Source organism: Aquarana catesbeiana, linkage group LG09 (assembly GCF_042186555.1).
Source record: "Aquarana catesbeiana isolate 2022-GZ linkage group LG09, ASM4218655v1, whole genome shotgun sequence".
NCBI lineage: Eukaryota > Metazoa > Chordata > Amphibia > Anura > Ranidae > Aquarana > Aquarana catesbeiana.
This window is the reverse complement of record NC_133332.1, coordinates 32,513,630-32,541,196: the sequence shown is the minus strand read 5'-3', so window position 1 is coordinate 32,541,196 and position 27,567 is coordinate 32,513,630. Positions and strand designations below refer to the sequence as shown.

The 27,567-nt window shown below is 47.0% G+C and overlaps 1 protein-coding gene across 1 annotated transcript in view; it reads left to right on the top strand.

Moving 5' to 3' along the window:
- LOC141107479 (H-2 class II histocompatibility antigen, E-S beta chain-like) overlaps positions 1 to 27,567 on the top strand; it is a 157,378-nt gene that overhangs the window by 66,447 nt on the left and 63,364 nt on the right. The window contains exon 2 of the mRNA XM_073598244.1: positions 17,339 to 17,617. Coding sequence (XP_073454345.1) covers positions 17,339 to 17,617 — 279 coding nt within the window. The remainder of the gene's footprint in view (positions 1 to 17,338; positions 17,618 to 27,567) is intronic.

Sequence of the window (27,567 nt, the reverse complement as noted above, 5' to 3'; positions counted from 1 at the left end):
CTGCGACAGCCAAAATTGGTGGGATGCCATTGGCCAATCATGACTCAGGGGGACTAAGTCCACACCCCACACTATATAAGGCTGCTTCCAATGGCAGCCGTGTGTAGTGTTGTTGGCGTGGACGGAGAGAGAGATTGAGCTAAATTAGGCAGGCAGGTTATTTAGTGCAGGCAGTGTATTTCATATATATATATATATATATATATATATATATATATATATATATATATATATGCTCTGCATTCAGTGTAGACTATATATACATTATATGCATTTGGCGATGTACAGTTCCTAATACACTTCAGGTGGTGTACACAGTATTTAAGTACACAGTATTTAATACAGTGCAGCCGGTGTACAGTTTCTAATACAGTGCAGGCATTGTACTGTATATAATACAGTGCAGTGTTAAAAAAAAAATCCCCATCATGTCCGGAAGGCCACCAAGGAGAGGCAGACGCTCACAGACCACTAAAAGAGGGCAAGCAGCCTCTGTGTCTATAGTGAACAGTGGTGGTTGTGGACATGGTGCATTCTCTGCAGGCGGGTCACGCTTGTCCTTTTTTTCTGCTGCTGGCCGTGTTATTGAGCCACAACATGCAGAAGAGTTGGTGGAGTGGATAACGAAGCTGTCCTCATCCTCCTCATCCTCTGTCACCCAGGCTCATAGTAGTTTGCCTTCCAACGCAGCTGCCAAGGGGCCTATTCCACCGGCTCCTTGTCCACAGTTACTCCTTCCATAGCCCCACCATCATGCACAGAGGAGTCACCAGAATTATTCGACCATAGTGTCAGTTATATGCTGCTGGAGGATGCGCAGCAATTTGAAGGCTCCGATGTTGGTTCCCAGGTTGAGGAAGGGAGTAACGTGAGCCTAGAGACAGGGGGTGCCACAGAAGGACAAGAAACTGGCAGACATGTTCCCCCAGCTGCAGCATACTGCCAAGTTTGCTCCAGTGATGAGGAGGGAGGGGATGATGAGGTCACTGACTGTACTTGAGTGCCTGAGAGAAGACAGGAGGAAAGTGAGGAGGAGAAGGAGGGGGCACAACTCCAATGAGGCAGGATGTCCACCAGGGGTCACCTTAAGGGCAGATGCCCTATTGCATCACACCACAAAGTTCCACAGGTGCAGGGCACTGCTGACTCCCCGCTGACTTGCAAAAGTTCTTTGGTGTGGCCTTTTTTGACACGTGTGCAGTAGATTGCACCGTTGTTGTTTGCAACATATGTCTAATGCGGATCAAGCATGGCCAGAACAGCAGCCGCTTGGGCACCACATGCTTGACAAGACATATGACAACCTGCCATGCAGTCTATTGGCAACAGCACCTGAAAGACCCACATCATAAAAAAAGGCGGACTTCACCTTGCTGTTCAGCTGGGATCTCAAACCCTACTATACCTCCAGTACTCTCAAAAACCTGCACTATGAGGAATGAAGGTATAGCAATAGGTGCCACAAGTACTTGCAGCCAATCTGCTAGCAGTACACCACCAGTTGATTTCAGCAGGCAAACCCCAGTTGCTGAATTGTAAAAAAAATTCTGTCTCAGCCATCCACTTGCTTAGCGTCTAAATGCTAGCTTGGCCAAATTGCTAGCACTGGAATATGCTGTACCACAGTGGCAGGTTCCAAAACTACATTTTTTCACTTAAGGCCATTCCAGCTCTCTACACTAATGTGAAAGGCAATGTTTTGGCCTCTTGGGACAGGGCAGTCAGCAGCAAGGTTCATATTACCACTGACTCATGGTCCAGCGAGAGAGCTACCGCCAGACACGAACAGGAGGAGGAGGGAAGGGAGCACTCTGGCACTTCAGCGCCCCCACCTCTCTGGCGCCTGGGTGCACTGCACCCTGTGCACCTCGCCTGGGATCGTCCCTGCCTTACAGCTCACAGTGCATGTCATAGCAAATGACATGAGGTCAAATGGAACTGCCTAAAGAGCTCAGTGGCAAGGCACAGATCTGGCCAAGGTTACAAAAAAATTTGATCAGCGAGTCAATGAGACTCAGCTGATCACAGATCGGAGTAGGGGGCCAATCCAGGTCCCTTACCACGTGATCAGCTGCCAGCCAATGGCAGCTGATCACATGATGTAAACAGAAGATCGGTAATCTGCCTTTTTTCCCCTCACGCTGACAGTGTGAGGAGAAAAAAAACGGTCACCGGCTTCTGTCAAAGAGACATTGGTCCAGAACAGGGGGAGCCACTGCTGCTATGCAGTGCCCACCAATGCCACCTGCCAGTGCCCACCAGTGTCACCTATCAGTCCCGCCTATCAGTGCCACCTATCAGTGTCCACCAGTGCCACCTATCAGTGCCCATCAGTTCCGTTTTATCAGTGCCCACCAGTCTCACCTCATCAGTGCCACCTATCAGGGCTCATCAGTACTGCCTTATCAGTGCCCCTCAGTGCAGCCTATCAGTGCCCATCAGTGCAGCCTCATCAGCGCACATCAATGAAGGAGAAAAATTACCTGTTTTCAAAATTTTATAACAAACTATGAAACTGGTTTTGCTTTTTTTTTTCAAAATTTTCAGTCTTTTTTCCTTTTCTTTAGCAAAAAAATAAAAACCTAGCAGTGATTAAATACCACCAAAGGGAAGCGCTATATGTGTGAAAAAAATGATAACAATTTAATTTGAGTCCAGTGTTGTATGCGTAATTGTCATTCAAAGCCTGGCCAGGAAGGGGGTTTAAAAGAGAAGTAAAAGGAATATACTGTATATATATATGTATATATATATATATATATATATATATATATATATATATATATATATATATGTATGTATGTATGTATGTATGTATGTATGTATATATATATATATATATGTATGTATGTATGTATGTATATATATATATATATATTTAGATTCATACTTACCTAGGTGAATTCAGCATTGGTCCGATGCTGCATCTGTCACCCAGTGCCTCTGCACTGAGAACTGAGCGATCGAACATCGCAGATCACTTGGTTTTCAGAGCTCCGTGAGCAGAGAGCTGCAAACTGTCAATCACAATGAGCGAGGAGGGGGCCTCCTCGCTCACTGGAGTGCTGAGCTGTGGAGGGGAGGGGGCGGCTGGCTCATACTCTCAGTGGCTCACTGAGAGTCTGAGAAGGGTGTCAGTCCAGGCACCTGGTGGATCCCAACTCCGTGGTCAGGATGACACGGTGCCTGGACTGACATTGGTGAAGTCCACAGAGAGCGGACTTCAGTCCACTCTCTGCTGAAAACGGGTCACAGGAGTGCAAAACGACTTGCACTTCTGTGATCCATAGGAGAGTCCAGCCACACGAGCTCAGGCTGAACTTCTCCTTTAAGTGCCCTGTAAGAAAGTGGTTAACGCTGGCTGCTGTTACCATCAGGACAAGGCCTATTCATACTGCTCTGCACCCCAAACTACCCACACAGTGTTCTGGGGTGCAGAGCAGTGCAGCAGGGAGCGGTGTGGAAAAAAAAAACATTATTTAACCACTTCAGCCACGGAGGATTTGGCTGCTCAATGACAAGAGCACTTTTTACAATTTGGCACTGCGCTGCTTTAACTAGTAATTGCGCGGTCATGCAATGCTGTATCCAAACGAAATTTGGGTCCTTTTTTCCCCACAAATAGAGATTTCTTTTGATGGTATTTGATTGCCTCTGCAATTTTTATTTTTTGCGATATAAATGGAAAAAGACCAAAAATTTTGAAAAAAAAAAAATATATTTTCTACTTTTTGTTATAAAAAAAAATCAATAAACTCAATTTTAGTCATACATTTAGGCCAAAATGTATTCGGCCACATGTCTTCGGTAAAAAAAAATGGCAATAAGCGCATATTTTTTGGTTTGCGCAAAAGTTATAGCATCTACAAACTGGAGTACATTTTCTGGAATTTACGCAGCTTTTAGTTTATATCTAATTTCTTGAGGTGCTAAAATGGCAGGGCAGTACAACCCCCCCCCCCCCAATGACCCTATTTTGGAAAGTAGACACCCCAAGGAACTTGCTGAGAGGCATGTTGAGCCCATTGAATTTTTTTTTTTTTGTCACAAGTGATTGAAAAATGACAAAAAAAAAGAAAACATTTACACAAAGTTGTCAAATGATATATTGCTCACACATGCCATGGTTATATGTGGAGTTACACCCCAAAATACATTCTGCTGCTTCTCCTGAGTATGGGGATACTTCATGCGTGAGACTTTTTCGGAGTCTAGCCTCATACAGGACCCCGAAAACCAATCACAGCCTTCAGGCTTTCTAATGCCGCGTACACACGAGCGGACTTTCCGGCAGACTTGGTCCGGCAGACCGGACTCCATCGGACAATTCGATCGTGTGTGGGCTCCGGCGGACTTTTTTTTTCAAAAGTCTGACGGACCTAGATATAAAACATGTTTCAAATCTTTCCGACGGACTCGAGTCCGGTCGAAAAATCCGCTCGTCTGTATGCCAATGCTAGGGCAGCTATTGGCTACTGGCTATCAACTTCCTTATTTTAGTCCGGTCGTACGTCATCACGTACGAATCCGTCGGACTTTGGTGTGATCGTGTGTGTCCAAGTCCGTTCATTTGAAAGTCTGGCGGACCTACGCTGCAAAGTCCGTTGGAAAGACTGTCGGACCTAGTCCGTCAAAAAGTCCGCTCGTGTGTACGCGGCATAAGGGTGTAAATTTTTGATTTCACGCCTCACTACCCATCACAGTTTTGAAGGCCATAAAATGCCAAGATAACACAAACCCCCCAAATGACCACATTTTATAAAGTGGAGACCCCAAGGTATTTGCTGAGAGGTATGTTGAGTATTTTGAAGATCTCGCTTTTTGTCACAAAGTTTTGAAATTTGAAAAAAGAAAAAAAAAAATTTCTTTTCTTTCTTCATTTTTAAAAATAAATGAAATCTGCAAAACACTCACCATGCCCCTTAGCAAATACCTTGAGGTGTAATTTTTGGGGGGGGGGGTTATGCCACCTGGACATTTCAGGGCCTCCGTAACTGTGATAGGTAGTGAGGAGTAAAATCACTATTTTACACCTTTAGAAAGCCTGAAGGCTGTGCTTGGTTTTTTGGGGTCCTGTACGTGGCTAGGCTGCCAAAAAGTCTCACACATGTGGTATCCCTCTACACAGGAGAAGCAGCAAAATGTATTTTTGGGTGTGATTCCACATATAACCATGCCATGTTTGAACAATATATCATTTAGTGACAACTTTTTGTAAAAAAAAAAAAAATAAGTAATTTTCCCAAAACTTGTAGTAAAATATAAAATATTCCATGGACTCAACATGCCTATCAGCAAATAGCTCGGGGTGTCTACTTTCCAAAATGAGGTAATTTTGGGGGGGGGGGGTTTGTGCTATCTTGGCATTTTATGGCCTTCAAAACTGATAGGTAGTGAGGAGTGAAATCAAACATTTACACCCTTAGAAATACTGAAGGCGGTGATTGGTTTTTGGGGTCCTGTACGTGGCTAGGCTCCCAAAAAGTCTCACACATGTGGTATCCCTATACTCAGGAGAAGCAGCAGAATGTATTCTGGGGTGAATGTACTCGGGGTGCAGAAAGTGCGCTCTGATCCCACTCAATTGTGTGATGGTAGCGAATTCATTTTCGCTATTTTCACACTAACTTTCCTCCCCACCAATCAGGAGGCAGGACATCAGACCTGTTTCCTGATTGGCCAAAGGGCTGGGCCAGGCCATCCTATTTGATGCCTGGCGCTTAGGAAGAGGAGCGGAGGAGTCTGGCGTCCTGTTCATTCTCCCCGGGCTGAGCTCCAGCTGATGATAGTCTGCAGAGTGCTGTCCGTACAATCGTGTGCCAGGCTGAGGGTCACAGGAAGAGCCGCTCAGGCTGTAGAAGAAGGTGAAGACTGAAGAAGAAGACCATAGTCAGCTGCAGGTAGGCTCTGGGCTGAGCCCGCAGCGCTTCCAGGTGTCCGGCAGATCCAATGGTGGAGTTCGGGGTGCCATATCCCATGAGAGGGTCTGGGGGCAGGGAGGGCAGGCATGGCACTGCTGTGCCCACTACTTCTACCCGAGTCTGTGCTGAGATCTAAGTCCTAGGAGAGGGGTGTATGGGGGGAGGGGGACAGCATCATCCATCCATAGATCGACAAGAGAGAAGCCAGAGGATGAGGATAGGATGGGCACAGTGGCTGTATTTGGTGGGCACAGTGGCTGCATATGATGGGCACAGTGGCTGTATTTGGTGGGCACAGTGGCTGCACACGATGGGCACAGTGACTGCACATAATGGGCACAGTGACTGTATTTGGTGGGTACAGTGGCTGTATTTGGTGGGCACAGTGGCTGAATATGCTGGGCACAGTGGCTGCATATGATGGGTACAGTGACTGTATTTGGTGGACACAGTGGCTACACATGATGGGCACAGTGGCTGTATTTGGTGGGCACAGTGGCTGCACATGATGGGCACAGTGACTGTATTTGGTGGGCACAGTTACTGTATTTGGTGGGCACAGGGGCTGCATTTGATGGGCACAGGGGCTGCATTTGATGGGCACAGGGGCTGCATTTGATGGGCACAGGGGCTGAATTTAATGGACGCAGGGGCGGTATTTGATGGCACAGTGACTGCATATGATGGGCACAGTGGCTGCATATACTGGGCACAGTGGCTGCATATACTGAGCACAGTGGCTGCATATGCTAGGCACAGGGGCTGCATATGATGGGCACAGGGGCTGCATATGATGAGCACAGGAGCTGCATTTGATGGCAAAGGGGCTGCATTTGATGGGCACAGGGGCTGCATTTGATGGGCACAGTGGCTGCATATGATGGGCACGGTGTCTGCATATGATGAGCACGGTGTCTGCATATGATGGGCGCAGTGGCTGTATTTGATGGGCACAGTGACTGCATTTGATGGGCGCACTGGCTGCTTATGATGGGCACAGTGGCTGCATTTACTGGGCACAGTGGCTGAATTTGATAGGCACAATGAGGCTGCAAGTGATGTTTTTTTTAAAAGTATTTTTCAGTTTGTTTGCGCCCCCCCCCCCCCAAAAAAAAAAAATTGGGCACCAGCCGCCACTGATTTAGTGACAACTTTGTGCAAAAAAAAATTTTAAAAAAAGTGTAATTTTCCTGAAAATTGTGGCAAAAATAAAATATTCCATGGACTCAACATGCCCATCAGCAAATAGCTTGGTGTGTCTACTTTCCAAAAAGGGGTCATTTGGGGGGGTTTAAACTGTCCTGGCATTTTATGCACAACATTTAGAAGCTTATGTCACACATCACCCACTCTTCTAACCACTTGAAGACAAAGACCTTTCAGACACTTTTTGTTTACATGAAAAAATATTATTTTTTTGCAAGAAAATTACTTTGAACCCCCAAACATTATATATTTTTTTTTAAAACAAAGGCCCTACAGATTAAAATGGTGGGTGTTGCAATTTTTTTTCACACAGTATTTGCGCATCGATTTTTCAAACACAATTTTTTTGGAAAACACACTTTTTTTAATTTCAATGCACTAAAACACACTATATTGCCCAAATGTTTGATGAAATAAAAAAGATGATCTTATGCCAAGTACATGGATACCAAACACGACATGTTTTAAAATTGCACACAAACGTGCAGCGGCGACAAACTACATACATTTTTGAAAGCCTTTAAAAGCCTTTACAGGTTACCATTATAGATTTATAAAGGAGGTCTACTGCTAAAAGTACTGCCCTCGATCTGACCTTCGCGGTGATACCTCACATGTATGGTGCAATTGCTGTTTACATATGAGACCAGACCGACGCTTGTGCCTTTGCGCGTGAGCACAGGGGGACAGGTGTGCTTTTTTTTTTTTTTAATTATTTATTTTGCTTTTTTATTTTATTTTTAAACTGTTCCTTTCCTTTTTATTTTATTTTTTTTATAATTTTTATTGTTATCTCAGGGAATGTAAATATCCCCTATGATAGCAATAGGTAGTGACAGGTACTCTTTTTTGCCCTCAAAGCATCTGACCACACCAAGATCAGTGTGATAAAATGCTTTGCCAATTTCCCAATGGCGCTGTTTATATCTGGTGAAACCTAAGTCATGAAATGCTCAAAGCTTCCGGTTTCTTAGGTCATAGAGATGATTGGAGCCGTTCTGGTCTCTGATCAGCTCTATGGTCAGCTGGCAGAACAACCGGCTGCATTCTCGGGTTCCCTGTTGGGACAGGAGAGCCAGAGAAAACCATGGAAGACGGTGGGAGGGACATTCCCTCCCACTGCTTGTAAAAGCAGTCTAGAGGCTAATTAGCCACTATGATTCCTTTTACATGAAAGCCGACCGCTGGCTGAAAAGAATGATACCAAGATGATAGAAAAATGTGGAAAAAAATGCGCTGTCTTATACAAATAGTGGTAGCTGCCAGCACATCAGATAATCTGTGAATAAGTGAACATATGAAGTAGTATATCCCTAATAAAGGTGAAATAAACAATAAAATGAACCCAATATGAAATGAATATGGTATATACATGTGTAAATCATAAATATACAACAATAAAATTACACAACAATAATGATAAAGTTGCATAAACCATCAGTGTTAGTGCATATAAAGTGCGTATAGTTCATATATGGCATCAAATATAGTGACTGTTAATCTGTGTAAACTGGTTGTCTGTAGATAATCCACCACCGTAAGGAAAGAGACTTACCAGACAGGTTGAACCCAACTAAGCATATGCCTGATGAGTCAACCAAGCTTTTGGTGTAGCACACCCAAGGAGGTACAGCAAGCACGACTTCCAATGTAAACCAAATCAGGTAGGGATCCGTGACAATTTTGACATCAGTGGGTATCCACCATAGAAATAGTGACCGAAATTCGTGAGCAGTTCTTCTCCTCAATGATCTCTCTGGTGACTTCTAGAATCTACTTTTTATTTCTCTATTCTATCAGGGGTGGAGGCAATGTGATGGTCTTATGATCTCCAGACTTTGCATGAGGAAAACTCTAGATCTCCTCTGCTACCTCTTCCAGCAATGTCTCCTCTCTACTTCCTGAAGTAGTGAGGAGTAAGCATAGTCAAAGTATAGGTAGAGTATACTAACCGGATCGGGTAGTCAGCCAAGCCAGAGTTCAGTAACCAGATTGGATAATCAGCGAAACCAGAGTTCAGTAGCCAGATTGGGTAATCAGCCAAGCCAGAGTTCAGTAACCAGATTGGGTAATCAGCCAGGCCAGAAGTCAGGGATCCAAGTAGAGGAACAGCAAACAGAATAAGGAGCCAGAAGGGATGTCAGCAAAGCCAGTCTTTAAACAGGAACGCAGGAGATGGTTTCTTGTGATGTGACCAAGGCGAAGGCAGGAATGAAGTGAGCTGGAGATCTTTAAGTAGGCGGGACTGATGAGCAGATCCACAACAGCTGGTTAACTGTGGAGAGAGATGAGAGCTGTCAATTAGCCTACAGCTGAGCGGCCAGCTCAGAGAAGGAAGGGCTGAGCCAGCCCTGACAGTACCCCCCTCCTCAATGGCCCCTCCCCCTCGGAGGACCACCAGGCTTGAGGGGAAAACGTCTATGCAAATCACGGAGGGGGGCAGGAGCATGTACGTCTGAGGATGAGACCCAAGAGCGTTCCTCCGGACCATACCCCTTCCAATGCACCAGGTACTGTATGCGACCACGGAACCTACGGGAGTCAACAATGGATTGTACCTCATACTCCTCATGGTTCTCAACCTGTATAGGGAGAGGACATGGCACTGAGGTGGTAAAGCGGTTCCAGACCAACGGTTTCAATAAGGAGACATGAAACACATTTGAGATGCGCATACTAGGAGGAAGGTCCAACGCGTAAGCCACTGGGTCAATCCTGCAAAGGATACGAAAAGGCCCAATAAACTGGTGCGAACTTCAGTGAGAGAACATGAAGTCGGAGGTTGCGAGATGACAGCCAGACCCTGTCCCCAACCTGGTAGGTAGGTGTAGGCAGGTGTAAGCAGATGTCTGCGGTCAGCATGGAGTCTGTACCTATCATTAGCATGACGCAAAGCCTCCTGGACTTGTGCCCAAGTGGAACGAAGACCATGGAGATGCTCCTATAGCGCAGGAATACTCTGCAGAACAAACGAGTCAGGCAACATGGAAGGTTGGAAACCATAATTCGCCATAAATGGAGACAATCGGGAAGCAGAATTCAAGGCACTGTTGTGAGCAAACTCTGCCCATGGTAAAAGGTCTGACCAGTTGTGGTGGTCAGAAATATAGCAACGTAGGAATTGCTCCAAGGACTGATTGACTCCTTCTGCAGCCCCATTAGACTGTGGGTGATACGCAGAGGAGAAAGCAAGCTGAATTCCCAGCTGTGCACAAAAGGCTCGCCAGATCTGGGACACAAACTGACTACCCCTGTCCGAGACATCACCTTGGGTAGCCCATGTAAGCGAAAGATCTCCCGAGAAAAAATGGAAGCCAGTTCCTTAGAAGCGGGTAACTTCTTAAGTGGAATACAATGACACACCTTTGAGAACCGGTCAACCACCATAAGGATAACTGTGTTGCCTTGGGAGTTGGGCAATTCCACAATGAAATCCATAGACAGGTGGGTCTAGGGCCTCTCTCCATTGGGTATGGGTTGTAGGAGGCCCACTGGAAGGTGTCTTAGGGTCTTACTATGAGCACACATGGAACAGGCAGCTACGAAGGCAGTTACATCAGCACGTAGACTAGGCCACCAGAATTGTTGGGAAATGGCCCAAACGAGTTGATTCTTACCAGGGTGGCCAGCTGCCTTGGGAGAATGGTAAGTCTGGAGCACGGCAGTATGGAGACACTCTGGGACAAAGCAGCGGTCACAAGGTTTCTCAGGAGGCGCATCGACCTGAGCAGCAAGAATTTTGTCACCCAAAGGAGAAGTAAGACTGGTGCGAACCGTAGCCAGAATACGATCAGGAGGAATCATAGTAAGCGGAACCGACTCCAACTTGGAAGTGGAGGAAAATTGTCGTGACAAGGCGTCAGCCCTTACATTCTTAGTACCGGGTAAGAATGAGACAATGTAATTGAAACTTGACAAGAAAAGAGCCCGTCGCGCCCTTCTGGGAGAGAGGCATTTAGCCTCAGACAAGAATATGAGATTTTTATGGTCAGTAAGAATGAGAACCGGCACAGTGGTACCTTCGAGGAGATGTCTCCATTCTTTAAGGGCTAAATTGATTGCCAACAGCTCTCTGTCACCAATCTCGTAATTGCACTCAGCAGGTGACAATTTCTTGGAAAAGTAGCCACAAGGATGCATAGCACTCTCAGAGGTAGGACGTTGAGACAGAAGGGCACCAACACCAGTCTCAGAAGCATCAACCTCAAGGATAAAAGGTAATGTAGGATCCGGATGTGCCAACACAGGAGCAGAAACAATGGCAGCCTTGAGACTTTTAAAGGCCTTAATGGACTCCGGAGACCAACTCTGTGGGTTACCGTTCTTTCTGGTCATATCGGTCAGGGGCTTGACCAGAGATGAGAAGTTACAAATAAACTTCCGATAATAGTTGGCAAAACCCAGGAAATGCTGCAGAGGACGTAACCCCACGGGTCGAGGCCACTGTAGGACTGCCAAAAGTTTCTCTGGGTCCATCGAAAAACCAGCAGTGGAAATGACAGGAATTTAACCTGTTCCCGATGGAACTCACACTTCTCCAGTTTACAATAGAGATTGTTCTTTCTTAATTTCTGAAGCACACGACAGACATCTGTGTGGTGGCTCTCCAGGGACTTTGAAAATATGAGGATGTCATCGAGATAAACTACCACACATAACTGCAACAAATCTAGGAGGACATTGTTAAAAAAATCCTGGAAAACTGCCGGGGCGTTACAAAGGCCAAAAGGCATTACGAGATACTCATAATGGCCTGTTCTGGTATTAAACGCAGTTTTCCACTCGTTGCCCTCCTTAATCCTCACGTGATTGTATGCCCCTCTTGGATCAAGCTTAGTGAAAACCGTTGCTCCCTTGAGGCGGTCAAATAACTCTGTAATCAACGGGATCGGGTAGGCATTCTTAATCGTGAAATGATTGAGACCCCTACAATCAATACAAGGTCTCAGTTCACTGCTCCTCTTCTTCACAAAGAAGAAACCAACACCAGCAGGAGACGAGGATTTGCGGATGAAACCCAGAGAAAGTGCGTCTGCAACATACTCCTCCATGGCTTTATCCTCCAAGACCGACAAAGGGTAAACCCGGCCACGAGGGGAAGTGGCACCAGGTTGAAGGTCAATTGCGCAATCATACAGCCGGTGTGGAGGCAAACTACCGGCTTGATCTTTGTCAAAGACATCGCTAAAATCACAGTACTCCTCTGGCAGGGAGGAGAGTGAAGAGGTACACCGGACCTTGGCTACCTTGCGGAAGCATGTTTCACTGCATGGTAGTGACCAGAAGAGAACCTCAGCACGGAGCCAATCAAAAGAGGGGTTGTGCCTCTGTAACCAAGGATAACCAATAACCAGCGGAAACTTAGAAGAGAAAATCACTTGGAATAGGATTATCTCATGGTGAAGAGCCCCTACGGCCATGGACAACGGAGCCGTCTCATGAGTCACATGGGCAGGCTGTAGAGGTCTCCCGTCAAGAGCCTCAATGGCAAGTGGAGTGTCACTCAGCTACAGTGGAATCGACTGCTTTGATACAAAGGCAGCATCAATGAACAGGCCTGCAGCCCCAGAGTCAATTAGAACCTGTATCTCAATAGACGACTTAGCCCAAGAAAGGGTGACCGAAACCAGGGGCTTATCCTTCTGGATAACTGGGGACGACACAACACCACCTAAGGTCTGTCCATGACAGGACCTCAAGGTTCAGGTGTTCCCAGGACGGGTAGGATAAGACTTTAAAAAGTGACCTGCCTGGCCACAATAAAGGCACAATCTCTCCCTCCTCCTAAAGGCTCTCTCATCCGCAGAGAGACGCGTGAAGCCCAAGTGCATGGGTTCATCTTCACTGACCGACTCAGTACCAGGAGGCATGGGAGGCATGGGAGGCACGGGTGGGACTGCAAAGCTTGGAGGCAAATGTACAGGAGGCTTCTGCAAGCGCTCCTTAAAAGAAAGTCTTTCTCTGAGTCTGGAGTCAATGAGGATGGCAAACGAGATCAAGCTCTCCAGCTCAGTGGGTATATCTCGGGCTGCTATCTCATCCTTGATGGAGTCCGAGAGAGAAAAAGCATGAGAAAAAGCAGTCACGAGGGCCTCATTGTTCCAAGCAACCTCTGCTGCCAGAGTACGGAACTCAATGGCGTAGTCGGCAACAGTCTCATACTCTGTTTGATGGACATGAGGCACTTGGCAGCAGAAGTGGAGCATGCGGGAACGTCAAATACCCTTTTAAAGGATGCCACAAACTCTGGGTAACTCAAGACAACAGGTTTTTGCATCTCCCATAGAGGGTTAGCCCAGGCCAAGGCTCTCTCAGAAAGCAAAGATATCACGAACCCTACTTTGCTTCTGTCCATGGGAAATGCCTGGGGCAGAATCTCAAAGTATATCTCAACTTGGTTGAGAAACCCTCTGCATTGAACTGGATCGCCCCCAAATCGCTGGGGAAGCGGGGCAGAACCATACATACCTCTTATAGAGGTAATACTCAAGGTGGGTGCCTGCACAGAGACTGGCGCAGCAGCAGGGACGGCCTGCAACTCAAGTTGTACCGGAGCAGCCACAGTGGGGGATTCCAGGTGAGCCGTGCGACTCAGGAGCGTTTGTAATGCCATGGCAAACTGATCAATGCGGTGATCTTGCTCATCCAATCTGGAAAAAATATTACCAACAAGTGGATTGACTGTATCTTCTGAATTCATGGCCTTCGCCTACTGTCAGAAACCATGAACCAGACCGAGACAGAAGTACAGTAAAATCACACTTGTTTATTAATAAAAATAAAAAGGTAAATAGAGTAACCGTAGTCAAAGCATAGCCAGAGTCCAGTAACCGGATCGGGTAGTCAGCCAAGTCAGAGTTCAGTAACCAGATCGGGTAATCAGTCAAGCCAGAGTTCAGTAACCAGATCGGGTAATCAGCCAGGCCAGAAGTCAGGGATCCCAGTAGAGGAACAGCAAGCAGGATAAGGAGCCAGAAGGGATGTCAGCAAAGCCAGTCTTTAAAAAGGAAAGCAGGAGATGGTTTCTTGTGATGTGACCAAGGCGAAGGTAGGAATGAAGTGAGCTGGAGATCTTTAAGTAGGCGGGACTGACGAGCAGATCCACAACAGCTGGTTAACTGTGGAGAGAGATGAGAGCTGGCAATTAGCCGACAGCTGAGCGGCCAGCTCAGAGAAGGAAGGGCTGAGCCAGCCCTGACACTGGTATAGTAGTGAGACTCACAGGAAAAAGAGCTCCTGTCAGCGACTGATTCAAACGCTACCAAAAAAACTGTTAGCGTTCACATTGATCAGGCCTGACTCTGCGAATGCTGCAGTTATGTGTGTTGTGTTTTTGTAAGTGACAGTGATCGATTGATACTGCACTTGGGTGGGCTGGGCAGAGGGGCTAAACGCAGGTGCTAGCAGGTATTTGGGCTGATTCCACCAATGCTGCGTTTTTGGGAACCCTAAACTATTGGGGATGCTAATATAGTTCTGATCAGATCAAAGATATTGATTCATTCATACACTATACTACTAAAGGAGGTGTATGGTGTGTGCGTGGGTGTTAGCGCTACTGGCACTAATCTGACGCTGCCGGGGGCGACGCAGACCATGACCGACGATAAAACCTAACTGATATCACCTGCCGGGCGAACAGGGGGTTAAACCTTTATTGGGTAATATACGGCGGGTGCCCTGATGCTATAAAAAACAAACAAACTAGCCAGCGTCACCTGTAACACTAATACAGTAATCAATGGTGATAGGGGGTGAAAGGGTTAACTAGGGGTCAATCAGGGGGTTAAAACCTTTATTAGGTAATATATGGGGGTACCTGATGCTATAAAAACCCGACGGTGAAACTAATCAACTAACTGGCTAACTAGCGTCACCTGTGACACTAATACGGCGATCAGAAAAAAGATCTATTAGTGACACTGGTGACAGGGGGTAAAAGGGTTAACTGTGGGGCGATCAAGGGGTTAAACCATTGTTAGGGGGGTACCCGAGACCCAACGGGGCTTACTACTAACTGTCCCAACACTGATTAGAGTCACAAATGACACCAGTGCAGTGATAAGTGAAAAATCTGAAAACTGCAATTGGTGACACAGTGACAGGGAGTGAAGGGGTAAACTGGGGGGGGGGGGGCGATTGGGGGGTGACAAGTGTACCTATGTGTACTGGTGTTAGTGTAGTGTTGTGCAACTCAAGGTAAGACGTCTTCTCTCCTCTCACTGGAATCGAAAAGACTCCACGAGGAGAGACAACATCACTTCCTCCTGTCTGTGTTTAGACTTACACAGACAAGGAAAGGATTTTATTTGTTAGGAGCGATCAGCAGGTCCAGGCCATAAAACATTGGCCGGGACCACTGATTGGTCCTCTAACGTTCGCGCCCCCCCCCCACGCGGAGGGAGGGACGTACAGGTACGCCCATTTGCGCTCCTGAAGTGTGTCCTCGGAGCCGATGCAAGTGCCTGGTGGGCGCGATGACCACTGGGCACCCACGATTGCTCGTCTCAGAATAAGAGCGGTGATGTGTGTGTGTGACAGGAGAGTAGAGATAGACCATGTGTTCATACTAAGTATGAACACAGATCTCTCTCTTTCCCTAGTCAGTCCCATCCTCCCTACAGTTAGAACACAGTGAGGGAACACATTTAACCCCTTGATCGCCCCCTAGTGTTAACCCCTTCCCTGACAGTGACATTTATACAGTAATCAGTGCATTTTTATAGCACTGATCGCTCTATAAATGTCACTGGTCCTAAAAATGTGTCAAAAGCATCCAATTTGTTCGGCGTAATATCGCAGTCCCGATAAAAATCGCAGATCACTGTCATTAATAGTAAATAAAAAAAATAATAATAAAATGCCATAAATCTATCCCCTATTTTGTAGATGCTATAACTTTTGTGCAAACCAATCATAAACGCTTATTGCAATTTTTTTTTACCAAAAATATGTAGAAGAATACATATCGGCCTAAACTGAGGAAAAAATGTGTTTTTTTTTTTTTTTGTTTTTTTTTTTAAATTGAGATATTTGTTATAGCAAAAAGAAAAAGATATTGGGGGTTATTTACGAAAGACAAATCCATTTTGCACTGCAAGTGCACTTGGAAGTGCAGTCGCTCTAAATCTAAGGGAAAGATCTGAAATGAGGGGAAGCTCTGCTGATTTTATCATCCAATCATGTGCAAGCTAAAATGCTGTTTTTTATATATTCCTTGCATGTCCCCGTCAGATCTACAGCGACTGTACTTTCAGTGCAAAGTGGATTTTCCTTTAGTAAATAACCCCTATTGTGTTTTTTTCAAAATTGTTGCTCTTCTTTTGTTTATAGCGCAAAAACCGCAGAGGTGATCAAATACCACCAAAAGAAAGCTCTATTTGTGGGAAAGAGACGCAGTGCCGAATCGCAAAAAATGCCCTGGTCATTGAGCAGCCAAATCTTCCGGGGCTGAAGTGGTTAAAGTGTACAAGCAGACACTTAATTCATATCAGTGCAAATAAGTGCAGTGTGCTGTGTTACTAGGCAGTGACACTGAGGACCCAGCAGAGCAGTGTAATATGTAAACATGTTATATAATGGAATGGAATATAACGCTTCATTCTGGGGTGAACAAGCGTATTTTCTGTGTTATTGCTCTCACTTGTGCTTTTCCATTTGGAAACATGCAGGTATGTGCAGATAGTGTGAATGGATCCTTAGAAATGCCATGCAGCCTTTGCATGGAGACATGAAGTGGCTGTGAAGAGGCTGCAGAAGATCAGCAGAGATAAAATGAAGAAAACAAAGTGTACATGGCATTTGATTTGTTTAAATGCTAATTGAAGATATACATTGTTCAGTTATAATTTACAGCTAGGTCCTCAGTTTCCCTTGTTATCATATATGTTTGGTGTGTATAATAGAGATCATAGAGTCAGACTGAAGAGTTCTGGGGGTCAGGGATGACTTGTCTTCATCAGTCAAACCCATTCCTTCCAAAGTGTGAAATAATTCATTATGACCACCATGTTATTTCTACCTCACCCAACCTGATCCTCATGTAGTGATTGGGTAAGAAGAGTGTGGAAAGGAGAACCAACACAAATGTATGAACCCTGAACACTGACACCAAGCTGTATAGATGTAGATCTTCATGGGATGTACAATTTACATCATCCCTTCTACTCCTCACTGTCCTCTATGTGTAACTCTCCGCTCTTCATTCACAGTGTCCGTGGATTACGTGTATACAAGTAGAGCTGAATGTCACTTCATGAACGGCACTCAGAGGGTGAGGCTTCTGTACAGAATATTCTACAATGAGGAGGAGCAGCTATACTTTGACAGTGATGTCGGATATTTCATACCGAAGACGGAGTACGGGAGACCCGATGCTGAATACTGGAACAAGGATAAGGAGTTCATAGAACAACAAAAGGCCGAGGTGCAGACATACTGTATACCCAACTATGAGCTATCTGAGAATGCGGGGATCACAGGGAGGAGAGGTGAGTGTGTCCTATAGATGTATATTATATACTGAGATCTATCATTATTATCTGTGTACAGACTATATATATTTTATTTAAATATATACACAACTATGAAGTATCTGGGAATCTGGCAGAGGGATCTCAGGGAGAAGAGATGAGTACCATACATCTGTATTATACTGACCGGTCCTATGCGGAGAGAGAGAGCCAGAGACAGCCTGGGGAGGATGATGATGATGATTAGGAGGAGGAGGACACTTCCTGAACCAGTGAGAGAACTCAGGGCAGGGGTCGACATCAGTTCACAGCACCACCGACACATAAGCTGCAACACATGTGACTTGTTTTATTCATCTCCCTCGTGTCAGTGAGAACAGCGATTTTAACCACCTCAATACCGGACACTTTCACCCCCTTCCTTCCCAGACCAATTTTCAGCTTTCAGTGCTCTCTCACTTTGAATGACAATTACTCAGTCATGCTACACTGTACCCAAATGAAATTTTTATCATTTTGTTCACACAAATAGAGCTTTATTTTGGTGGTATTTATTCACCACTTCATATTTTATTTTTTGTGATATAAGCGAAAAAAGAGCGAATATTTTGAAAAAAAAAAACAAAATTTTCTACTTTCTCTTTAAAAGAAACAAAAAAAATTAAATTTTGTTGAAAATTTTGGTTTGTGTGAAAGTTATAGAGTCTACAAGCCATGCTACGCATTATTGAAAATGTATCAATCCTAATGCACTGATGGCCTAATGCACTGATCTCATTTCTTGAGGCCCTAAAATGTCAGGACAGTACAATAACCCCCCAAAAGACCCCTTTTTGGAAAGAAGACATTCTGAGGTATTTAGTAAGAGGCATAGTGAATTTTTTGAAGTTTAAATTTTTTCCCCACAATGCTTTGGAAAATTAAGAAATATAGATTTTTTTTTCTTCACTAAATTGTCATATTTACAAGTTATTTCTCACACACGGTGCAGGCATAATTGCAATTACACCCCAAAATACATTCTGCTATTCGTCCTGAGTATGGCGATACCACATGGGTGAGACTTTTCCACAGCCTGGCCACATACAGAGGCCCAACATCCATATAGCACCATCAGGCGTTCTAAAGGCATAAATTACACATTTCATTTCCTGAGTACCTATCACATTTTTGAAGGCCCTGGAGCACCAGGACAATGGAATTACCCACAAAATGACCCCATTTGGAAAGAAAACAACCCAATGTATATTCTATGAGGCATAATGAGTCTTTTGAACATGTCATTTCTTTCCACAAGTTTTTGGAAAATGTGGAAAGAAAATGAAAACCTATTTTTTTCTCACAAAGTTGTTAGTTTAGAAGATCTTTCTAACACATAGCATGTACATAGCCAAAATGACACCCCAAAATACATTCTGCTATTCGTCCTGAGTATGGCGATACCCCATGTGTGATACTTTTCCACTACCTGGCCACATACAGAGGCCCAACATGCAAGTAGCACCTCCAGGCTTCTAACACATAGCATGTACACACCAAGAATTACACCCCAAGCTCACCTGTGGTTTTAGCAGGCAGGAATACAGTTCCAGAGCAGCCAAAGCATTTGTCCAGACAACCAAAGGAAATGTCCAGGAATTGTCCAGGCAGCAGACAGATATGAAAAAGTATGAACATGGTTCAGTACAGTCCAAGGTTTAGCAGGCAGTTCAGGTAACAGGCATAGGCATGGCCAGTCCAGGTGGCAGGAAAAGGCATGGCAAGGTCATGTGGCAGGCAAAGGCATGGCAAAGTCATGTGGCAGGCAAAGGCATGGCCAGTTCAGGTGGCAGGCAGAGGCATGACCAGTTCAGGTGGCAGCAGGCAGCACTTTGTACATTGGGCCTTGGTCAGGTAAGACCTGAGGACAGGGGTAGAGGCTTCTTCCCACCCAAATCTCTACGAAGCCTCCGAGTCTCCATACCCTAATCCGAGAAAACTAAAAACCCGGAGAAAAATGTTTTCTCCACTCTGAAAACCTTTTCTGGAGCCCCTCACATATGTGAGACCCCTGTGCTGTACAGTGGCAGGGCAAATGATCAGTTCAGGAGGCAGGCAAAAAGCATGGTCATTTAACAGTCCGGGTCAATTCACGTTGAAGGCAGAAACATGTTTGGCAGAGGCATAGTCGTTAACAGTCCTGGTCATTCACAGAAATGGCAGATAGTGGAAAAAAATCATCTTCACTGTACTAATAGTGTAGTGAAGTATGATAGCTCCGATAGCACGTTCCAATACAGAGGCCTGGCTGGGAGGGACATTGGGGACAGTAGTATCGGGTGTCACGGCGAATTCCTCTACTTGCACATACACAACATTTTTTGGGGGGTTTGCGACCTGTTTGGGTAAGAGGGATGATTTCGGGAAAGTGCCTTTCATAGAGTCTGGCTAACGAATCGGAGCGAATTAGTTGAGGGGCTTGGCCTTGGGGATAGAGAAGGGCTGTGACAACATCTTCTTGGAATTTTAGATAGGGTAGGGAACTTTGGGTGCACTTAGAAAAAATGATATATGAATTAAATAGGGCAAGTTGCATCAAATAAATGGCGACTTTCTTGTACCAAAATAGTGATCTCCTGGTGGCCAAGTAGGGCTGCATCATCTGGTCGTTCATATCCACCCCCCCCATGTATAGGTTGTACTCATGCACACATTTTGGCTTCTGTATGGGGCCTCCTCTTCTCTGAAGTTCCACCAAGGTGTCATCATGTATTGTTGAAAGGATGTAGACATCTCTTTTTTTATCTCTCCACTTCACCGCTAGTACTTCTTCAGTCCGCATACTGGCCATTTCACCCTGCTTCAATTTCTTGGCGACCAATCTTAGTGGGAAGCCTTTGCGGTTGGTCCGTGCTGTCCCACAGGCCACAGTGTTCTTTAGGTACAAATGGCGGAAAAGTTGGAGACTAGTGTAGAAATTGTCTACATATAGGTGGTAACCTTTCCCAAGTAATGGTTGGATCAGCTGCCAGACAATTTTGCCACTTGTTCCCATGTGGGTAGGGTATCCAGGGGTGTTTAGCTGTCTGACTTTTCCCTCATAAATGATAAAATCATATGTGTAACCCGTGGCCCTGTCACACGCCTTATAAAATTTTACCCCACGTCTGGCTCTTTTACTAGGGAGGTATTGTTTTTTTCCCAGTCTTCCAGTGAAGTGCACCAGGGATTCATCCACACATATATTTCTATCAGGGGTAAACATCTCCTTGAAGCTGGCGCAAACAAAATTGATTAGGGGCCGAATTTTGAATAATTTATCATAACTGGGATGATTTCGAGGGAGGCATTGGGCGTTGTTATTGAAGTGTAAAAATCTCATGATCATCTCATAATGGGTTCTGGGCATCAATGACGAATAGACCAGTATGTGGTGGATAGGTTGCGTAGACCAGTAGGAATGGAGTTCATTTTTTTTTGTCAGCCCCATGTTGAGGGTTAGGCCAAGGAAAATTTTAAATTCTTCCACAGTGAGGGGTTTTCAAACAAAAGGAGGGGACATATGAGGAACTTGGATTGTTGGCTATATGTTGGCTGGCGTATAGATTACATTGTTCCACAATGTAGGTTAGGAGATCATTGGTAAAAAATAAATGAAAATAATAAAGTGGGGTTACATTTTCCGTCTGCATCTGAGGGCCTGGCTTGGCGGTAAAAAAGGGTATTACAGGTTCTACTGATGTATCGGGCAGCCATGTTGGATACAGTAGAACATCTGGGAGGCTAGTATGGGCACTGCCTCGTTGATGGGATCCGTTGCTAGCATCTGGCCTATCTTCTAGGAAGGTTGCAGAACTGCTGGTGGATGCCTGCATATCCCGGAGTGCTGCGCTGCTGGTGGATGCCTGCTGGTGGATGCCCTGGAGTGCTGCGCTGCTGGTGAATGTCTCCTCCTGCTCATTTCTCCTGATTCTCCTTGTTAGGATTCTATCTTCCTCTGTTTCCAACTCGGAACCACTGCTTTCCACTGGCTCATAGTCGCTATCCGAGTCTGAGGGAGAGAATTCCCCGCTACTCTCGTCCGACATACTCTGGAGTATTTGGAGAGACTCCTCTGCGCTGTAAGACCTTTTTGTCATGTTGGCGGGCAGATGTGTCAGATGGCAGGCGGCAGATGTGCCAGATGGTGGGCGGCTGTGCCAGATGGTGGGTAGCTAGATGTGCCTGATGTTGGCGGGCAGATGTGCCTGATGTTGGCAGGCAGATGTGCCTGATCGTGGGCAGATGGCGGGTGGCAGATGTGCCTGATGGCGGGCGGCAGATGTGCCTGATGATGGGTGGCAGATATGCCTGATGTTGGCGAGCAGATGTGCCTGATGATGGTGGGCGGCTGATGTGTCAGCTGTTGATGGGCTGATATGCCAGCTGATGACGGGCTGATGTGCCAGCTGATGACGGGCTGATGTGTCAGCTGATGACGGGCTGATGTGTCAGCTGATGGCGGGCTGATGTGTCAGCTGATGACGGTGTCAGATGGCGGGCGGCAGTTGTGCCTGATGGTGGGCGGCAGATGTTCTGTGCCTGATGGTGGGCGGCAGATGTTCCTGATGACTGGCGGGCAGATGTGCCTGATGACTGGCGGGCAGATGTGCCTGATGACTGGCGGGCAGATGTGCCTGATGGCAGGCTGCAGATGTGCCTGATGACTGGCGGGCAGATGTGCCTGAAGACTGGCGGGCAGATGTGCCTGATGACTGGCGGGCTGATGTGCCTGATGACTGGCGGGCAGATGTGCCTGATGATGGCGGACAGATGTGCCTGATGACTGGCGGGCAGATGTGCCTGATGATGACGGGCTGATGTGCCCGCTGTTGGCAGACAGATGTGCCAGTTGTTGACGGGCAGATGTTCACTGACAGGTGTTGACACTGTTTTGAGGACACTGTGTTTTGGGGACACTAGCTGGGTGATCAGTGGGTAAACAGCAGACAAACAGCTATAAAACTCACTGATCTCCTGGCTGCAGCACAGAACTCTCTTCCTCTCCTCACTGACAGGCTCTGTGTGAGGTGAGGAAGAGATGAGAGCAGTTACGACGCTCTCTATTTACATTACATGATGACTGTGATTGGACATAGTCTTCATGTGATCAGGTGGGCCAATCACAGGGCCCTCCTGTGTTGTGCTGTCTCTGGGGGGCACAGGCAGATCGGGATCGCACCGCTGCGTGGGCACGTGGCGGCGCGATCTCCTGTCAACTGCCACCCCTCCCTCTTGTTTACCATACGATGGCTGTGATTACACACAGCCATCGTGCGGATCAGGAGGGCAAATCACATTGCCCTCCTGCCACTCCGAGATGCGGCGTGTCTGAGTGACACGCGCGCATCGGGATCGCGCGACTGCACGGGAGTGTGCCCGCGCGATCCCGCTCCTTCTGAAGGATGTTCGAGAACGTCCAGTCAGAAGTAGGGAGCTCCCACCCAGCCGTTTATGTGCAGTGGCTGGGTGGGAAGTGGTTAAAGCCTCTCCTACACTGCTATCTGCATAGTTACGCTTCCCTGCAAGAGGTCTGGCTGCTGGTTTTACCCGAATGCAGCTGGAAGCCGATTGGTCTGCTGCCCTGTCACTCAGCACTGCATCCACCAACTCCTGAAGTCCAGGCTGTGCGGGAAGTACATTCAGGGTCGGTGCTAGACTATTTTGCACCCTAGGCAAGAACAGCAACTTGCGCCCCCCAAAAAAAAACAACAACAACAAAAAAAAACACACTGAATGGCTTTGTGCAGTGTCATTAAATAATAGCACAATTTTGGTGGGCTCTGGATCATGAATCCCCTTGCCCTGTATGATACATTAAAATTTTCTCTACAGCCCCGCCTTAACCACCACTTGTGCCTAGGCATTTCTTCCATCACCACCCACTGCACCTGGGACCCCTTTCCTCATCATCTACTGTGCCTGCAGCCTCCCTTTCCTTACCACCCACTACACCCACAGCCCTCTTCCCTCACCACCTACCATGCCTGTAGTCCCCCTTTATTGCAGAAATAGTACAGGAGATGGTCAGAAACTGCAGACATACTACAGGAGATGGTCAGAGACTGCAGACATAGTACAGGAGATGATCAGAGACTGCAGACATAATACAGGAGATGATCAGAGACTGCAGACATAGTACAGGAGATGGTCAGAGACTGCAGACATAATACAGGAGATGGTCAGAGACTGCAGACATAGTACAGGAGATGATCAGAGACTGCAGACATAGTACAGGAGACGATCAGAGACTGCAGACATACTACAGGAGATGATCAGAGACTGCAAACATAGTACAGGAGATGATCAGAGACTGCAGACATACTACAGGAGATGATCAGAGACTGCAGATATGATACAGGAGATGGTCAGAGACTGCAGACATAGTACAGGAGATGATCAGAGACTGTAGACATAGTACAGGAGATGATCAGAGACTGTAGACATAGTACAGGAGATGATCAGAGACTGCAGACATAGTACAGGAGATGATCAGAGACTGTAGACATAGTACAGGAGATGATCAGAGACTTCCTGTGTTCAGTGTAAATAAAAACACAGATAGGAAGCAGTGGTGAGAAGACGGAGGGGATCCCTGGATCAGTGTGATCACCGCATACTCTACACACAGCAGGGAGAAGGAGAACACACTGATACATGTTTGCAGCCAGCATTGTGACATGTTTTATCTCATACCTTCTTCATACTTAGGTATGTCAAGTCCTCTGCATCCCACCCGACTCTGGCTACTAGCATCTTCTAGTCAAATGTGGCGGGCTGGACAATCTGATTGGCTAAGGAGGTAGTGGGAGGCGGAGCAACTTAGCAGTCACGCCCTCCCACTCAGAAGAGCAGCGCTATTGGCTACCTGCCTTGTTACACAGACGTCCCTCTCCCTCCAGCGACCAGCATGTGTGAAAGCCAATGGGAGGGAGAGGGGAGAAGCTGCACGCCGCACAGCAAGGCTACCTCCCGCACGCCTGCCATACCGAACTCCTTGCTGTTTGGGTCCCCTATCAGCGGCTCTGCCGGGAGCTTGGGAGGGGCGACAAGAAGGGGGAGGCAAGGGTCAGACGCGCCCCTAGGAGGCAGTGTGCCCTAGGCGGCTGCATAATTTGCCTAGTGGGTGCACCGGCCCTGAGTACAATGTGCAGCCTGAAGAATAAAATGTCTGACGGAGCAAGAGGAGTAAGAGCCAGTGGCCTTGTCACTGTTGTACACTGAACTCTGTTTACCATCAATGGTGAACATGAGTGCAGAGGGAGTGAAGCAATGCAACATGTGTGATGGAACATGGGGGGTAGAGAGGACCCTGTATGTGTCAGGGGGGGCACTCTACATCATGTGATGGGGGGCCCCTGTGTGTCCTGAGCAGGGACAGTGTACTCACAATGGGGGACCCCCTGTCATGTGGATTAGGGGGACAGCACTCATATTGAGAGACCTCTGTGTGTCCTGAGGATGGGGGCACTGTACTTATAATGGGGACCCCCTGTGTGACCTCAGGCTGGGGACCTCGGTACATATGATGGGGAACCCCTGTATGACCTGGGGATGGAGACTTTTTACACCTTGTAATGATGGGTACACTTTGTGACCTGAGAATTAGGACTTGATGTGCTTTATAATTGGGGATCCCCATTCTGCTCTGTGTGCATAATAACAAGGGGTCCGCTCTGTGACCTGAGGATGGGCATAGACTCTGCATTACATAATGGGGAAGCCCCTGTATGCCCTGAGGATGGGGGGCACTATACATCTTATAATGGAAACCCTGGGTGTTGTTAGGATGGGAGGCACTGTATGTCTTATAACGAGAGACCCTATTTATGACTTGAAGATGGGGACACTGTACTTCTTTTTATGGAAATTTCCTGTGTGACCTGACCTGAGTGTCTCTCTCTCTCAACCCCCCTCTCATCTCTCATCCCCCTTTCTCCTCCCACCTCTCCCCCCCCATCTCTCTCCTACTTTTGATCTCCCCCATCTCTTTACCCTAGGGTTGCCACCCGTCCGGTTTTGAGCCGGACAGTCCGGGTTTGGACACATGTGCCCGGTTTTGAAGCCGCCTGGAACTCAGGCACATATAGCAGCAGTTCAACCTAGAGCGGCGCATCCCAATTCCTGAACCCACCATCAGCGTTCAGGCACATATAGCAGCAGTTCAACCTAGAGCGGCGCATCCCAATTCCTGAACCCACCATCAGTGTGTCAGCTACCCCTTCTGTCAGTTACCCCCCCATCAGCTCCCCTCCCCTGTCATCTACCCCCCCTGTCAGCTACTCCCCTTCTGTCAGTTACCCCCCCATGAGCTACCCCCCCTCTGTCAGCTACTCCCCTCCCCACTGTCAACTACTCCCTCCCTCTCTGTCATCTACTCCCACCCTCTGTCATCTACTCCCCCCCTCTGTCATCTACTCCCCACCTCTCTGTCATCTACTCAACTCCCCCTGTCAGCGACTCCCCCCCTGTCAGCTACTCCCCCCTCTCTGTCATCTACTCCCCTCCCCCTGTCAGCGACTCCCCCCACTGTCATGTGATCCCCTCTCTGTCATCTACTCCCCCCTCTCTGTCATCTACTCCCCCACTCTCTGTCATCTACTCCCCCCTCTCTGTCATCTACTCCCCTCCCCCTGTCAGCGACTCCCCCCCTCTGTCAGCTGCTCCCTCTCTCTGTCATCTACTCCCCTCCCCCTGTCAGCGACTCCCCCCCTCTGTCAGCTACTCCCCTCTCTGTCATCTACTCCCCTCCCTCTGTCAGCTACTCCCCTCTCTGTCATCTACTCCCCCCCTCTGTCATCTACTCCCCCCCTCTGTCATCTACTCCCCCCCTCTGTCATCTACTCCCCTCTCTGTCATCTACTCCCCTCCTATCTGTCATCTACTCCCCCCCTCTGTCAGCTACTCCCCTCTCTGTCATCTACTCCCCCCTCTGTCATCTACTCCCCCCTCTCTGTCATCTACTCCCCTCCTATCTGTCATCTACTCCCCCTCTCTGTCATCTACTCCCCTCCCCATGTCAGCGACCCCCCCCTCCCCCTGTCAGCGACTCCCCCCTCTGTCATCTACTCCCCCCTCTCTGTCATCTACTCCTCTCCCCCTGTCAGTGACTCCCCCCCACTGTCATCTGATCCCCTCTCTGCCATCTACCCCCCCTCTCTGTCATCTACTCCCCCCCCTCTCTGTCATCTACTCCCCCCTCTCTGTCATCTACTGAAGTAGAATAGTAAAGTATCGAACCAGGCAGAACTTCAGCAATGCAGGTTTATTAACAGCTGATAACATACAGGTTTATGTTCAAAATATTACAATATACAGGTCTAATTTATACAGTTTCTTACAATGCATGCATATTAGATATAAATATTCTTATCCTCTAACCAAATTTAAACAATTGTGAATTGTTCTCACCTTGAACCAGAATGGGTCTTTACTGCCAATTCTTGGGAACCTCTCACCTGATAGGGACCAGCCAATCTGCCGGTGGTCTGGTCCCCTCACAGAGTTCTGGGTTCCAGCTCGACCAAGTTCTTGAGGGAAATTCACCTGAGACCACATTCTGGAACAAGTTAAGAAGTCTTCTCTGACTCGTACGAGGAGACAAGTTATGGACAGATACTTGCCCATTGGTTCTGACCTCTATAACCCGTGCAATAGGGCAGCATACACAGAGTTCAGCCTTATAAGCTCCTATCTGACTTGCCCGAGGGGACAAGTTAGGACAGATACTTGCCCATTGGTTCTGACCTCTATGACCTGTGCAATAGGGCAGCATACATAGAGTTCAGCCTTATGAGCTCCTATCTGACTTGTCTGTCTAACAATTGTAGAGCTTGCATTTATATACCCTTTTACAAGTCTTATCTTAACATCTCTCTTACATATGATTGGTCGCTAAGATCTACGTCAAAGTAACCAACCATAAATCTGACACCTGTTCTACAACCAGA